General features: G+C 41.3%; 1 protein-coding gene across 2 annotated transcripts in view; it reads right to left on the reverse strand.

Annotated features, from left to right (window-relative positions):
- Positions 1 to 292: 292 nt before the first annotated feature.
- Positions 293 to 16,038, reverse strand: part of HS2ST1 (heparan sulfate 2-O-sulfotransferase 1) — an 88,425-nt gene continuing 72,679 nt past the window's right edge. Inside the window, exons 4-7 of one of the 2 annotated variants that reach the window (XM_028732869.2) lie at positions 12,398 to 12,542; positions 10,969 to 11,066; positions 9,242 to 9,399; positions 293 to 6,765 (exon numbers count right to left, since the gene is read on the reverse strand). In XM_028732869.2, the coding sequence (XP_028588702.1) occupies positions 6,539 to 6,765; positions 9,242 to 9,399; positions 10,969 to 11,066; positions 12,398 to 12,542 (628 nt within the window). In that variant the 3' untranslated portion in view covers positions 293 to 6,538. The remainder of the gene's footprint in view (positions 6,766 to 9,241; positions 9,400 to 10,968; positions 11,067 to 12,397; positions 12,543 to 16,038) is intronic. The other variant, XM_028732871.2, reaches the window with a different exon arrangement.

Here is a 16,038-nt window from a genome sequence, read left to right on the forward strand (position 1 = left end):
AGCAGGAGGCCCCATTAGCTAAAGTGGTGCTTCAGGTTAAGAGCAGTTTCAGGTTAAGTACAGACCTCCGGAACGAATTAAGTACTTAACCCGAGGTACCACTGTATTTGAGGCTGGTTTGACTGCAGAAATGGGACGACGATAAAGAGAAACCATCCCTGTGATATTTATACTTTTAAACCCAAATGTGTGCATTTTCGTACTGACTACCCCCCCCCCTCGTCCCGGCAATTTGAATATCTGAGATTTTCTTTTCTGGAAGAAGAAGAAAAAAAGACACTAGACTCTCCTCCCCCTTTCCCATTGGGCATTTTATTTTATATATCATTTGCATTAGGTAATCAACTGAAACACTTCAACAACAGAAAGCTCTCAGCAAGGTACGGGGGGGGGGGGGAGGAATGAAGCAATTATCTCAAACAGATGTGACAAAACGGTTTTAGATTTGGGAGTATTGCACAACTGAAATCAGCACGTGAAGAGGAAGGAAAACGAGAGAGAGGGGCGAGCGTCTTCTAACATGGATTGTGAGGGGGGAAAGGCACCATTTAGCTGTGTGTATTAAAAAAATAATGAGGCACAATCCAAGTTCTCAATATTACATTCGACACTGCTTCTGAAATGCTCGAACTAACACAGAAGCTACGGCTTCCATTTTCTAAAATTTCGGTACGAGGGGAAAAACAAGCATCTAAACAGATTTTTGAAAGCAAACCTGCTATTTAAAAAAAAAAAATCTTTACAAGGGATTCAGTTTATAAATAGGTGCCACAAAAGTTTACATAGCTACATGGTCTTAAAATAGGATATATTCTGGCAGCTGATCGTAGATTACACGCCTTTCCCCCTCAAAATCTCTTTCTGGTCTGATCTCTAGGACTCACAAAATGATCCACCTTTTAAGAGCTAAATTGGCAGTGCGTGAGACAGGCTTTTCAGCATGCTTTCTCTGCAGCATAGTTTAGGCACCATATTTTCTTTATACAAAACACTTCTAATGCCACATGATGTATTCCGCCCCACCCCCCTCCGCTTAAAAAGCCACAACTTGATCTGCTGTTCTGGCTGCAATCCTATGCATACTTACTTGGAAGCAAATCTCACGGAAATCAGTAAGGCTTTGTTGCCAAGGGCATGGATGCAGGACCAGAAGGTTTTAAACACAGGCAAATGTTTAGGATGGGAATGACGTGGCAGCTGCCTGTATTCAGAAATGTAAAGTGTCTCGGAAGCAATACAGATTCGGAAATAGACCGCTTTTTCAGAAACCATTGCTCAAGTCTCTAAGAATATACAGTGTCTGAACAAGTCCGTGAATGAACACATTTGTATATTTTGAAGCACTTGCTCGCAAAAATATTCTATGTATAAAGCTTTGCTTCAGACCACATGGCTCTGCACGTTAAGGGTTTCAAAAAGGTACCAATAATTAGAATCTGCTACAAATACTGTTCAGCTCTTTGCATGCTTTCGTAAGTGAATTTGCAGGTTGCAGATTCTAGAAGAACGAAATTCAGTGAATTCAGGAGGGAGGGGAGAGCATCTCTCATTTGTAAGGAAGAAATGTAGGCTATTTGTCAGATTTCTAATCCACCTTCCAGAGCCTAGCTGTTCATAGATTTTATACAAAACAAAAACTAAGGGCCCCAAACAATCCTCTAATGAGCAGTAACAAATAAAATTAATGAACCGGCGCATCAAGCACACATGGATTGAAATAAAGTCTTAGAAGTTATTTCAAAAGCCAGTATCAATGTGGCCATGCATATTTCCCTGGAGAGGGCATTCTGAAGTCACCACTAACAAGGCCCTGTCTCTGGTACCTGCAATTTAATAATTGTAATGGTGAGCCAGACAGCAGAGCCTCCGAAGCTGATCTAAACACCTTGGTAGCCTCATATGGGTGCAAGCGGTCATTCAGATATACTACTGGGGTCCAGTTTAAGGGCTGCAAAGGTTAAAAGCAGCACATTAAACTGGACCCAGAAATGAAAAGGATATACTTAGGGTGCCTGACCTGCCAAACCATGACTAAAACAGTTTCACTTGCAGAGTAGACAAACACTCATAGACCAATGCCTCAATGCAACGTCTCCATACTTGCGTCCCAATTCCACAGAGTGCTTGGATGTATAGATCTCCCATTTAAATTCAACACAGCAAGGCAAGCACACAATTATCCGAGTCTCCCATCCACATGAATAGTACTGCCCTTTCCTGTATGGATGTGCACTCTCATACAATAATTTGTAATGATCCAATAGCTCAAGGAAATACTATCATAATCAGGAATGTTACAGCAGATATAGAAACCCACCTAGAATTCCAGGTTTCACCAAACATGTATAAAAAAGCAAAGAGAAACACAGTCCCTCGCTAACTAGCAATTTGTAAATGAATTCCGTAAAACTTATTCCAATGTTTCTAACTGTACTTTTCAATGCACACATCAAAATATTTCAGTGAATTTAGATCTACAGGCAACTGTCACCAGGGATTGTGGGCTACAATTTGAAAGAATATATTTTATTCAATAGTCAATATAAGGTTATTTGACAATTAAACTGGGAAAATAAGTTCCCCATGGGGGGGGGTGTTTTGGGGGGCGGGGATTAGCCACAATAGTCCTGGCATATACTATTGGGCTTGGAACCTCTGGCATACATTTTTCTGGTCAAAACACTCCTCTCCACCCCTTTCCAACATTTTACGTTCAGATCCAAACATTTTTAACAGCTTTCCCCCCCATAGTGGTATATTCATGGCTCTGTGTCGAGAAAACAATGGGCAAGATCCATCACATGTTAATATGCTGTGCAAATTTTTCTATGACAGCTTTATAGGATGCTACTCTGGAGGGCTCCTGACCTTGAGAAACGCTTTTTCGGGGGGCTGCCTCTTAAAGAGCAGGGGAACTCAAAACAGAAATGATTCCTGATCTCCAATCAAACCATGGTTTACAATAAAGGCAAACCATGGTTTACAATCAGCCATCAAAATCAGGAGCTGAAAACACGGTTTCAAACTGGTTTGCAAACCTTGCCTGCAGAACAATGTTCCAACAAGCCATCATGGCTTGTCAGCAAAACAAAATCACTGTCTGGTTTGGGATGAGGTTTCACACTCTAAACCATGGTTTGGGAGGTTATCCAGGGATTTGCAGGGAAAAGAGGGGAAGAGAAACCATGGCTTGCCTTTATGTCTGAAGGACCTGCCATGTGTGAGCAGGGCAGCCACTCATACTTGATTACGTTCCAGCCAATTTTCTAAGCACTGCAAATGAGAACGCAATCCATATAACCATGCTAGTCATAATGGTTAGCTTTGAAACCTTGAGAAACAAGGTTTCAAAGTATTTGGAACTGTCTGAAAAATGGGGTAGGAAGAAACGATTTAAGGAACAGCAGAAAAGTAAACCGTGATAGCTAAGTCTAGAGTATTTTAGTCCTGAGTGAACAAGACCCAGAGACCTAAGCTCTGAACTTCTTCCCTCTTTCCCCTGAAATTCAGATAATGAACCACCAAAGGTTCTCCTTGCAGCTGTTGAACCAGAAACTGGATTTTAGTTTTTGCACTTGCAAAGCAGATCTTTTACATGCAAAACATAAAAACAGCCATAGGTAAACCATTCCTTTCTAAACTTTTAAATACTGTCCATATGAGCAGATGATATGAGTCACATTTTCAGTGTCTCTTTGCAAAGGCAGTTTTAAGCATTTAGATGCCTGCATTTCACTTTTTAAGCACCTTTATTCGGTGCTCTCCTTAAAAGTAGTTTGCCGCCGCTTCATGAATAAAGTATATATTATGGAAGAGAGCGCAGGGAGGATGCCCATTATAAATTTCTGCCAATATTTTCAAAATTGCCTACCTCTCAGTTCTGCAACATCTTATACAACTAGGGAGAAGAACCAAAACGTCATGAGAAATTTTATCATCCCCAACTAGAGTGGGGCATGGCAACGTCGTCTCCCGAAGCCAAACGCAACTCAAGAAATTTCATTTTTTACTTAGGATAACTTAAGCTAAGCTGTTCACAATCGCTCAAGCTTAAGATGAGCACATGGGAAACCAACACTTTCTACTTTTATTATCTACCCGTCAACTATTTTTCGCTTACTACGCTGCCAGTGTGGTCTTAGACATGGTTATTCAGAAGCCCTGCTGGGTTCATTAGCGTTTTACCCTCAGATTACTGTACACTGGACAGCCGGAATATCAAAAATAAACCTTAACTACCAAAGCCATTTCTACAGGCTGCCTAAATCTCTTAACACCTAATTAATATACATGCACCTCTTGTTTTGAGGACATGTCAACACAGTGGATATAGTATCAGGAATTGTAACCAGCCTACCTTGTGAAGTCTGTACCGCGGCTCTGAGTTAAAGGGTCCAAATGGCAGCTTTGCTAATTGTTTGCACAATCATACTTTCAGTCAACTTGGTGACACTATGCTACACCACCCTTGGTTTTTGAGGCACTCACTCTCTTCCTAACACGTGAGAATGGAATCAACAGGCCCACTAACAGATCAATCAGCCTGGACAATCGTGATTCTAGTTGTGCTCTGAGCATCAGCACCTGACGTTGAACACGCTGCTGCAAGTAGCAAATTGGTCTAATGATAGTTTGTTTTGTTTTTGTTTTTTCTGCGTCTCGTTCCGTTGAACCAACATGGCTATGAAAACACTCTGGGTCATGGTCATATATTGGAAAAAAATTAACAAATAACACTACAAATGACTGCTGACTGAAAAGAAGAAACTGCCTAGGGAGGCGGTGCTATTTTTATATCTTTAAGAGCAAGACAAAAGGAAGATGAAGAAGAGCAAATTAAAAGCTTTCCTTAATATACTCATCAACCTTTTGTAACAGGATCCCGTTTTTGGCATCAAAACATTCAGTTTACAGACAGCTAACAACTTTGTGTTCGTATAGCGGACAATTTTGGTAACGTTCTTCTATCAATGCATCTATGCTGCACTTTGACATCCTATAGAATATGACGCTCAAAGTCTGGATTTAAATGAGCTAATAAAAAAAATCTGCAAACTTTAATATATATATATATTAAAAAAACAAAAACAAAACATAAACCTTCCAGTAAAAACATATGCAGCTAGGGAATTTGAAGAACTGCAATTTTTCAAGAATTTTGTTAAAATGTAGCTTCCCAGTATACAACCAACTGCTAAACAACCTCGTGTATAGAAGTTACTATAAGGTGCTAATCATGGCAAATGCACATTTATTGAAGTAACATAAAGCAGTGCCCTGAACACATTGACGTCAATTTCTGTGTATCTCTTTTGGCCAGGCCACAGGCATCCGTTTCCCTTTTCCTTTTAAGCATGATAAAAGGATGCAGATTAAGGAGGGTGTTTCTTTCTCTTTTTTTGCAAAGGGGGCTCCTGGACAGACACACTGTGTATTTAAAGTTGTTGAGGTCATTGAAGTGCATTTCAGCGATGTCCAAGAGTTAACTCAAAACTGGAATTTGAACGGCAGGTGGGATGCTTCTACTTCACATACGACAAAACTGGTGCAAAAATGTGTTAAACTAGTTGTCCGTAACCTTTTGGTCCAAATACATAAAATATGCATTATTTACAGCATTTTATTCCTTTTTTTTTCCAAATGCAATGCTTTAAAACACATTATAAAGCACCTTAGTAAAAATATTCTACAGGTAAAAGTATCTAAATAGGAAACCCCTAACCATACCACAGCTCACTAGTTGAGTCATAATATGGATTCACCAGTAGTTCTTTAAAGTACAAAGAATCTATGGAACAAGGATACAGAATTCACTATTTGTTTTATATTGAAGTGCCGGCAAAAGCCAGCTTCTGAAGAGGTGTTTTCCCAACATTAGTTGGAAGTGCAGAGGATATTAAAGAAACACTGCCTTGGTTTTAGGCATTCTGACAAGATCACTATGGAATTTGAATTTTCAAACACACTGATGATCAATTTAGCTCTTTAAAATGAAAACCCCACACTGATAAAATATGGGCAAGTCCAGCTGCAGCATTTCTCAGCAGAACATGATTGAACATGATTCATGTGATATGAATTCACAAGAACAAAGCACAGATGTCAGCCGGTTATTAACATTATTCATAAACGTATACAACCCAAATTTCCATGTTGAAGCTAGGGATACCAACAGCTTCCTCTTCCCAGGAGGTTAACTAAAATAAGCTGTTCTATGAATCAAAAAGAGCGGAAAGAGAGGCCTTTCATCTTTATCGTTTCAGCAACATAATTGGTAAGTGGTTAGTTTCTGTAAATGTGTATGCAGGCTTCTGCAGGAGTTGAAGAGCAGCCTTCTTTGAGATTAAACTGAAGTTTATACTTTTGGATTACCAACGTATCTGGTCAGCAGCCATCTTCTTTGAGGAACCCACAATTCATTTTACTGAGCTCAAGGACTGAGGTGCCTCAGTTGGTGCATCAGCAATCTACAAGTTGGGGCTGAAAATAAGAATGTGGCCCAAAGGTTTAGTCCCTAGCCTAAAAAGATGCATCGTTCTTAGTTCGATTTAGGGTAAATCTTTTCATAGAAAAAGTTTTGTGCCAGAATGTACAACTCTCCATCTTTTTCCCGGACGGCGTGTGCTCTGACAAACTGAAACTGCTCCAGTGCAAATTCGTAGAACTCATTCTCCATTTTCCATATTTCAGACTGCTGCAGCTTTGCAATGGTTTCTTTTGTGGGGAGTTTCTTTTCTGTTGTCTTCCTAAGATGAGACTTCTTGCCTAAAAGCAAAACGTAGAAAGTCATAACTTCACTTTGACTCATAGCTTGAATGCTCCCAGAGGAGCAGAAACATAGACCGGGAAAAGTTTGTGTGTCTCTGCGCAGGGTATTCTTTCATCAGCAGGTTGCTAAATGGGTACATCAAGTGACAGAACTTGGGCCAAGATTTATTAAGCCTCCGGGACTGAGAAACTGGAAGCTCTGACATTAAACATGAATGCATTTGCATTAGTGTGCTCTCTCAGCGCACATTCCTCCCGCTGTTTAAAGAGCTTAATTATTAAAACCATAAAGAGGAAGTGTTTGCATTGGGAACTGCATTTCCTCACATCACATCCATTTAAGATATCTGTTTCAATCATGATTAATGCTTCTTTGGAAATTCAGTACGATCGACGATAAAGTTAGTAAAAAAAAAAACTTCACAACAACCGGGCAGACAATTTGTTTCGCCAAATTCACAGCAACCTCTCACATGATGCCATCAACAATTTTCATTTAAAGGCAAGGTGGTAAATGAGTCATCCTGAATATTTGTTGCGGGAATGTGCTATTTGCATTCTATGCTGCAATGTGTTATATGAATTATATGCTTACAGTACTAATATACCTCTTATTGCCATCAAAGCCAGTTCTCAAGGTTCCGACAAACAGGGACAGTCAATGTATGTGGTGGGACTACATGTTTCACCACCCCTGACTACGCTGTCTGGGGACGATGGAACTGTACCCCGATAACACCTGCACATGGGCTACCCTTGAACTACAGCATAACCAAGAAACAGAATCCAGAAATAGAGGATCAGGCCTCGTTCTCAATGTCACTTAATCCTTGGGGGGGATAGAAAACAGTTCCATTCCTATTCTTCCTTTGCATTAGACGGCGGCCCCAAGAGTCTGCATACCTATACCAAGTCAAGCTTCAAACCACAATGAGCTTACCGAAGCAGGGTGGTCAGCAGGTTATGCGACATGAACAAGAGTAGAGTCTTATCGCTAATCATTCAAATTTTACTTGAATCAATCCGGTCTGATCCCACGTTCTTTGTGGACTTTGCCTACACTGCTCAGCTTCCTTATGTCAGCCTGGCAGCCCTCTTCCTTCTTTCCAACAACTCGCACAACTATTCTCGCACTGAATAACTACAGAACCTCCTGACAGCAAGAGCTGTTTGACTGGAAGGTGGTGGGCCCACCTTCCTTGGAGGTTCTGAAACAGAAGTTAGATAGTCATCCGTCAGGGATTCTTTTGTTGTAAATGCTGCACTGCAGGCGGTTGGGCTAGCCAGATGAGCCTTGTGGTCCCTTCCAATTGTACTATTTATGATTCTATGACCCTGTGACATTGGCTGGTATTTAAAGCCCCATAAGGACCTGGGAGTGCAGTTCATACTGCATATAGCGTCTCACCCACAGGTAGAGAGGAGCCTAGTGGGCAATACAGCCGTGTACTTGATGCAGAGTATCCAAAAGAGGAAACTGGAAACGACACTGGGATTGCACATGTACCAACATGGGTAAGTCAGTCTCTTGAGGTGGGTAGGGGAATGGACTGCTGTTTCAGGAAAATTGCTCATTCATGCCCTAAAGCAGGGGTCCTCAAACTACGGTCCGCAGGCCACATCCAACCTGCCAGGGTTCTGAACCCGGCCCGCCCGGCAACTGCAGAACCCGCAGCGCTCCTCCTTCCCATTGCCCAGATGGCCACAGCCAACATGACCTTCCTTCCCTCCGAACCGCTACTACTCCAAGTGGCTGGGTCCAATCCATTCCGGCTTCTCCTCAGACCACACCCTCCAGCCCCTTCCCACTTGGCCGCCCATCAATCCCATTGCGATCCCAGGTTGCGAGGCAAAGCGGGTCTGAATGGGGAGGGACCAGCCCCTGGACCAGCTGGGCCTGGAGCTGAGCCCAGGGGAGCCGCTGCCACTGAGGAAGGCCTGTGGAAATGCAGGCGTAGCGCAAAGGCGCAGTGGCTATCACCAGCACCGCAGCCGGGCCTGGGGCAGTGGGTCTCCTGCCAGAGGACACTGAGGGAGGAGCAGCCAGATGCTGCCACCACCATTGCCCAGAGCCTGAGGCGGCGCCTCTTTCCTTTCCTCCCTCTTACTCAGTCACCCTCCTCTCTCTCTCTCTCTCTCTCTCTCTCTCTCTCTCTCTCTCTCTCTCTCTCTCGTATCCCCCCCCATTGAAATACTTATAAGTTTATGTTGATTAAAACCGTTCTTCATTTTAAACATTGTATTGTTTTTCCTGTTTTTTGTGCACTGCAAATAAAATATGTGCTGTGTGCATAGGAATTCGTTCATATTATATTTCAAACTATAGTCTGGCCCCCAACAGTGTCTGAGGGACAGTGAACTGGCCCCCTGTTTGAAAAGTTTGAGGACCCCTGTCCTAAAGGGTATGTGAAAGAGAAACTTTGGGGGGAAAGGAGGAAGATGAAAATGGCCTAGCGGGTGGCTATTTAAATACCTGTGCGATATAGTTCTGTAGCACCCCTGAAGAAGCGGGGCAAAGCTGCCTCCAGCAACATAATAAAGTCTTCAAGCTCTTCAGTAACTCCCACTAGGAAATATTCATTAATCAAGTTGTATTTGGCTTGTTCCAAAGCCCATCTGCTTCCCACATTCCTAAAACGATAAAAAGTAATTACAGGAAGGTTTTGATGTCTGCCAAGAATTTTGGTTCCCTTCATTTAGATATTCTCACACCAGGCTAAAAGAATGGCTTAGCTGTTATCTTTGCACAGGCAAGAAAACAAAGTTTCAGCCACACACATTTTTAATTTCCTTTGCTTCCCCCCCCCCCCCGCTCCCCATTTTTTTTTGCTCTCTTCATGGCCTAGGTTAGATGTCAAAAGATTTATGGCTCTGATTTCTAACTTTTTGATAACACTAATGCCTTTTTCAAGTATGTTGCATGGTGTTCAGTATGGAAAATTTTGCTGTTATATCAAAGAGTTCAAAAGTATCAATTTTGATGTGGCATAGAAGCAGAAACTGAAAGGCATGTTGGAACTTTGCACCAGTCTTCCACAACCGATTGCAGTTTATCTGCATTTTAGCAAGATTGCTCTATAAGAGGATAAACAAAGAGAGGTTTGCAGAATGGTTGAGAATTCGTGTATCTGATACTTTGAAAGCACTTGCTGAAGCCTTGGTCCAAATAATCTGAAGCGACCATATATGCATTTCTCTCCTACATAGAAATACAGTGTAGGAGATTTGTCATACATATGCCTTCTGACACATCATATTAAGGATATTATCTCAATTAAAAGTAAATAAATTAGAGCTGCTATTTTTTCTCCTACTATTAAGCAAACCGTGTAACAAGGCTTCGCCCTAGTTATTGTAATATGACAAATCAACTTCTAAACTTCATTTCACGAACACCTTCAGACATTCAAAATGGAATTGAGCACTCAAATTAATCCATGTTTACATTATAGCAGCCACAAAGTTTATTTCTGCCAGCTAAGAACAATTGGATTTGAGACCTAAAGGTTGAACATTTATACCAGGTTAGAAACTGATCTTGCTGCTACTAGTGAGCACATCTCCCTAAGCTGAACTTTGCTCAGATGATGTGTCATTTAAAGGGAGAGGGAAGAGACTTAGGAGACCATCCACAACAGCGGAGGAATGACAGAGTGAGGAGCAAATCATTGCCACTTCTGCCAGTGGGATCGAAAGCTTTCTGTGGATGAAAGAAGCCTTCTATCCACAGAAGGCTAAGTTTAGATCCAAGCCATGACATTTTAAACCGGGGGGGGGGGGGAGGGATCCCATAGTTACATGGTTTTTAATCAACATACCCAAACACTGACACTGGTGTTTAGAAAGGGGATACATAGTTCAGTTTGAAAACGGTTGGTTAGTTTTCTGTAGCGTTCAAGGAAATTCAATCAATAATAATGGGGGTATTGTTTCTGTTTGTTACTGTGTTATGTATCTTTGTGTTTTTATTTTGTAAACCACTCTATGATCCTGGTATAGATAGTGGTATAGAAATTTAATAAATAATAATTCAACCATTTTTCAGTTTGATACTTCGGAAGATAACCACAAAGTACACTTGTTAATCAAATGTGTTCTTTCTCAAAATCTTAACCTCTGCTGCACATTCTGATTTAATAAAATACACTTCACATGGATAATTTATTTAATCTGCAATTTAAAGCAATTCCATCGTCTTACCAGCACTCAGAGCTGTGGCCACAGAAGAACGGAATTTGAAGCCAGAGTTTCTCAGGGGCACAATCTGAGCCTCCAGCTGCTACACATTCATCAAACGTCTGGAACAAAGACAAAAACTCAAGAGTGAGCTATCAATTTCCATCTTAAATATCAAACTTCTTAGTGTAGTTATTTTTCTACATGAACTTGGGCTGCGTTACCTCACAATGGCTTACTAAGAGGCCTGTCACTTTGTGCATCAGTACATGCTGACTCCCAGCTGTGGGCACCGCACAATGAGATAGTGAGGGGTGGCTGACACACATAGAATTCACTGCAGTGTGGCTTTTGGTATGCAGCTGCTAGTGCCCCAAAAGGGACAACTGCACTGGTGTGCAGAGCCACAAGCCATTTTGTGGGTGCTGTCAAGATTCGTAATTGCTTCAACACACGGTAACCACAGCAAGGACTGAACGGTGACTCAAAATAGCCCATGTTGTGCCATGGATGTGTCTGACTTCAGAAGTTCTTGGATTCCGTTTTATCAACAGCAACCAATTTAAATTCTACTTATATTTGCTCTGCAAAAGCCAGTGTGTCAGAAAACAAGTCATATTGCTGCTACCAAGGGAAATCAAATGCTAGTGTTGAAAAGTCATTCTGAAGACTTATAGACAAATGCTGGCCCAGGGAACAACACTGGGTGGAGAAACGTATCTAACAAGGAGTGACACCACCCTGTGCTCTGTGCCTTCTTATTTGCTCTTTAAAAATAGAAGGCCGGAAAGCTGCGCATGCTCCATTGGTCTAAGACAGTGATGGCCAAACTTGGCCCTCCAGCTGTTTTGGGACTACAACTCCCATCATCCCTAGCTAACAGGACCAGCGGTCAAGGTTGATGGGAACTGTAGTCCCAAAACAGCTGGAGGGCCAGGTTTGGCCATCACTGGTCTAAGACAATGTGGAGCTCCTCGTACAACATTAAACCATATTTCCATAGCTCTCTTTGTCCACAGTAAATGCACAATTCATTGCAATCCTATCTTTACATAATTAATATTGAGTCAACGCAAATCTCTCATGAGTGGCACTTCACTCATGGAATAAGTGCTTCTGGGACCTTCTAACAGGTATGAAGATGGAGACGGTCTTTGATGAGCCCTCCTAAGACCCCTAATAATCTGCTCCAGAGAGTTGAGAGACCATCAAGAATGGTGTGGAAGGTGGTGCAGGAAGGATTAGATTAAAAAATACTAATAATCACACACACAAGCAGATGCCTCCATTGGACCAAAGGTTCTTGCATTCATGGAAGACTCCTGTGAGTGGGAACTGTATTTTAGGATTGAGCCTATTGTTCTGGATTAAATTTGCTTTTCAAAATTGCTACGTTTTGAGTTCAGTTATTATCTCCATAATTAAAGCCATGAACAAAGCTGCCAAAATGTACTTTTACTTTTTTATCCCCTTGCTTTCGTCTTCGGAGTCCAGGCCTGTAATCATCGCCAAAGCGCAGGAAGTAATAATAGGAAACCAGCCGCTCTATAGGATCTCTTATGACATTGATGTATATTGGTTTCTTTTTAACACCAAATCTGAAACAGAAGAGATAAATCCGATTGACAAATCAAAGAGTTTCCTGCATGATGTAAAAGTGGATTTGGGGTCAAAGTTTGTTCCAGACCATTCTATTTTGCCATATTAAGGCAAGTTAGGAGGAGTGCTGAGAAACTGACAATACTACTTTTTCCTGTTTCAAAGGTATTAAAGGGTATAAATGCTTTAGAAAACCTTCCAAGAAATCTTATCCCAACAGCATTCCATTGAGGTAAATTTTAAACATACACATTTAATATTTACATATATTCATTCAGTTTATTGTGTCTAACAAGTATTATCAGCAAAAGTCCTATCTGGTACTTCTCCCTCCAACAGATGCGGCCTCTGAAAACTATGCTTTGTAACAAAGAAGATAATGCAGCTGGTGTGACCACAATGACCAGATGGGGGAAATGTAGGAGGACAAGAGAGATACTCAGAAATTGCCCTTGGTTTTCTAAAGTGCTGCTGCACAAAAATGATCATGCTTCGTATGGAATAGTAGATGAAAAAGCAGTTAAATTTTAGCTCAGTGCAACAGATCTGAAATATTCTAGCACTGGCTAGAACTTAGCACGTTGGCAGTTAGCATGCTTGCCATATTTAAGACATATTTTGCATGGCTATTTTATGAAAACTCAAACATTAATTATGCCAATGACATCATAATCACCTGTATTATTATTATTATTATTATTATTATTATTATTCATAATAATAATAATAATAATAACAATATGCACCCGACACAGTTTTAGAAGGGATGCGGGTGGTGCTGTGGTCTAAACCAGTGTTTCCCAACCTTGGGCCTCCAGCTGTTTTTGGACTACAACTCCCATCATCCCTAGCTAGCAAGACCAGTGGTCAGGGATGATGGGAATTGTAGTTCAAAAACAGCTGGAGGCCCAAGGTTGGGAAACACTGGTCTAAACTACTAAGCCTCTTGGGCTTGCCAATCGCAAGGTCGGCGGTTCAAATTCCAGCAACAGGGTGAGCTCCCATTGCTCTGTCCCAGCTTCTGCCAACCTAGCAGTTTGAAAGCACACCAGTGTGAGTAGATAAATAGGTACCACTGCAGTGGGAAGGTAAACGGCATTTCTGCGCGCTCTGGCTTCTGTCACGGTGTTCCACTGAACCAGAAGCAGTTTAGTCATGCTGGCCACATGACCCAGAAAAGCTGTCTGTGGTCAAATGCTGGCTCCCTTTGCCTGAAGAATGGTAAGCGCCACACCCCATAGTCACCTTTGACTGGACTTAACCATCCAGGGCTCCTTTACCTTTAGAAGGAACCCAAAGAGAATGTGTTCTATTTATCTGCTGCTCACATTGTGCTTTGACACAGAGCATGTCTCCATGCTAGGCAGGGCAACCTTCGTACACTAATTAGCACTGTGTGGCTTGCAGGCAAAATAAGCATGGTCTGTCGGTTGAACGTACTCTGCACTTCGTACTGAATATTGCTGATTTAGCAGAATGCAGTTAATCTACTGTATGGTAAGAACTACAAAGATGCTTTTAAACAGCTTTGATGTATACTAGACCAACTGCCTTCCAACGTGCAAAAATAAATCTGTTTAAAGAAATATGAAAATCAATTACATGCCAGGAACAACCATCAAAGCTAGCCTATAAACCTGGACATTCAAAAATAGGGCTGTAAATACAGTTTCGGTGCTTTATTGCTTTAAGGACCAAAAAAGGTGCTTTTAAACTCTTCCCTGTGCATTACCAGAGTTACAACAATGTTAGCAAGGCAACGGACAGAACAAAGGTATCAACTGCAGCTGCTTGGATCTGCCAGCCTTGCTTGTTTTGAGGATGCCGAACCCTTCCCAAACCGGCTCATTAAGGCCAGCCAAGTCTACTGACCAAATAGTAAAATTGTCACATTGGGAAGGGAGGTTCTGTCTTTTGTTGGAGCAGTCTCCACCTATGCCTGAAAAGGCAGTCTTGTGATGACAAGATTTAGAATGGCAACCCAGTCAGATAGGTGGGGAATAAAAAATAGAAGAGGATAGATCTTTCCTTTTTAGAAAAGGTCACTGAGCACACGATGGCACAGCAACTGCAGGCATGGCCAGATGGAACATCTTTCCTCACTCCACTTGTAAGCGGGTTTCCAACCAGGTTATGGCCCTGCGTTACTGCCGTTCTTGATTCTGTATGCTGACTGCCATTACTTTTACCACTATTGTCTTTTTACTGGAATCCGACTCAAGACTTAGAGAGGATGAGACACCATGTCTTTAGTTTTTCCATTACAAAAGCGAAAAGGGAGATGAGGCCAGGCCTCCGCTGAGCCCACTCCTGTTCTTTCCTTGCAGAGGCAAGAGTGATGCATCTGGAAAGGCAGAGCTGCTGTCACCATGATGAGAGGAGGCAAAGCTTACTGCCACCATCATCAGTCATGTCACTTATGATTTAGGCCTGGTGAGAATTTAAGGTCCCCATCCCTAATTTGCGGGTTGCCATCTGATTAGATTTCACTTTGATTCTGATTTGATTTTAGGATGTATTTTAACTGATTGCTTAATTTTATGATAATATGTTATATATTTGATGTTAGAGACTCCGAGGCCAGTTTTGACCGGGGAGGGCAGGGCATAAATAAAAATTATTATTATTATTATTATTATTATTATTATTATTATTATTATTATTCCACCATGGCAGAAGTAAATCAACATATGCCTCACTGCTCATCCATAATGGATTTAGATAGCTAGTTGCCTTCACAAAACTTAAATGGAGTTAAAGCAAGTTGTTCCTTCAGATTTTTTTACTCAAACATTTAGCATAAAGGAGGGACCCCAAATCCGGTCAGGGCCCCTTGGCATTTCGAGATAAACACTTGGAATCCCTGTATGAATTCATCCGCTCATTTGACAGATGATGGTTCCAAGTACCCAGAGCAATGAATAAATGAATTAAAAGGAATGAAGAATGAGGCAGAATCAATGGTTTTTTTTAAAAAAAAAATGGTGCATGAGTTTTTGTCCTCTACCACTTAAGTGAAATTTCTAGACAGCTCCACCACCACTGTCATAAAAGTTTTGAAATTCAGTGTAATTTTATGAGCGCATATACTGAATCAAAGCATTATGCCAGAGTTTTTTTTAAGGAGGATGAATCTTTGCAGAAATGTTTTACACTTTTCTAACGCAATAACGCAACATCACAAGTTACTCTCGCCTATTGCCGAGAGCAAGCACAGCACTCAATTTGTTATTTTAATAATCGAAACCACAAATAGAAGAAAGCAAGCTGTTGCAGGGGGGGAAATAAATCATTTAGGTGAAAGGGTAACAAACAAAAAAAAGCCACAAGGATAATGCAACCCTGGAGGAAAATATGCATATGAATGAAATTTGTGAAATTGCTTAGCTGCCTTTCTTGAGGCAAAATGTTTTTTAGACTGAAGTTACAGTACCTACAAAATGTTTTAAGTTTTATTCTATGAATAATGTAGAGGATAGAGTAACACTTACCTAG

This window comes from Podarcis muralis, chromosome 5 (genome assembly GCF_964188315.1).
Source record: "Podarcis muralis chromosome 5, rPodMur119.hap1.1, whole genome shotgun sequence".
Taxonomy (NCBI): domain Eukaryota; kingdom Metazoa; phylum Chordata; class Lepidosauria; order Squamata; family Lacertidae; genus Podarcis; species Podarcis muralis.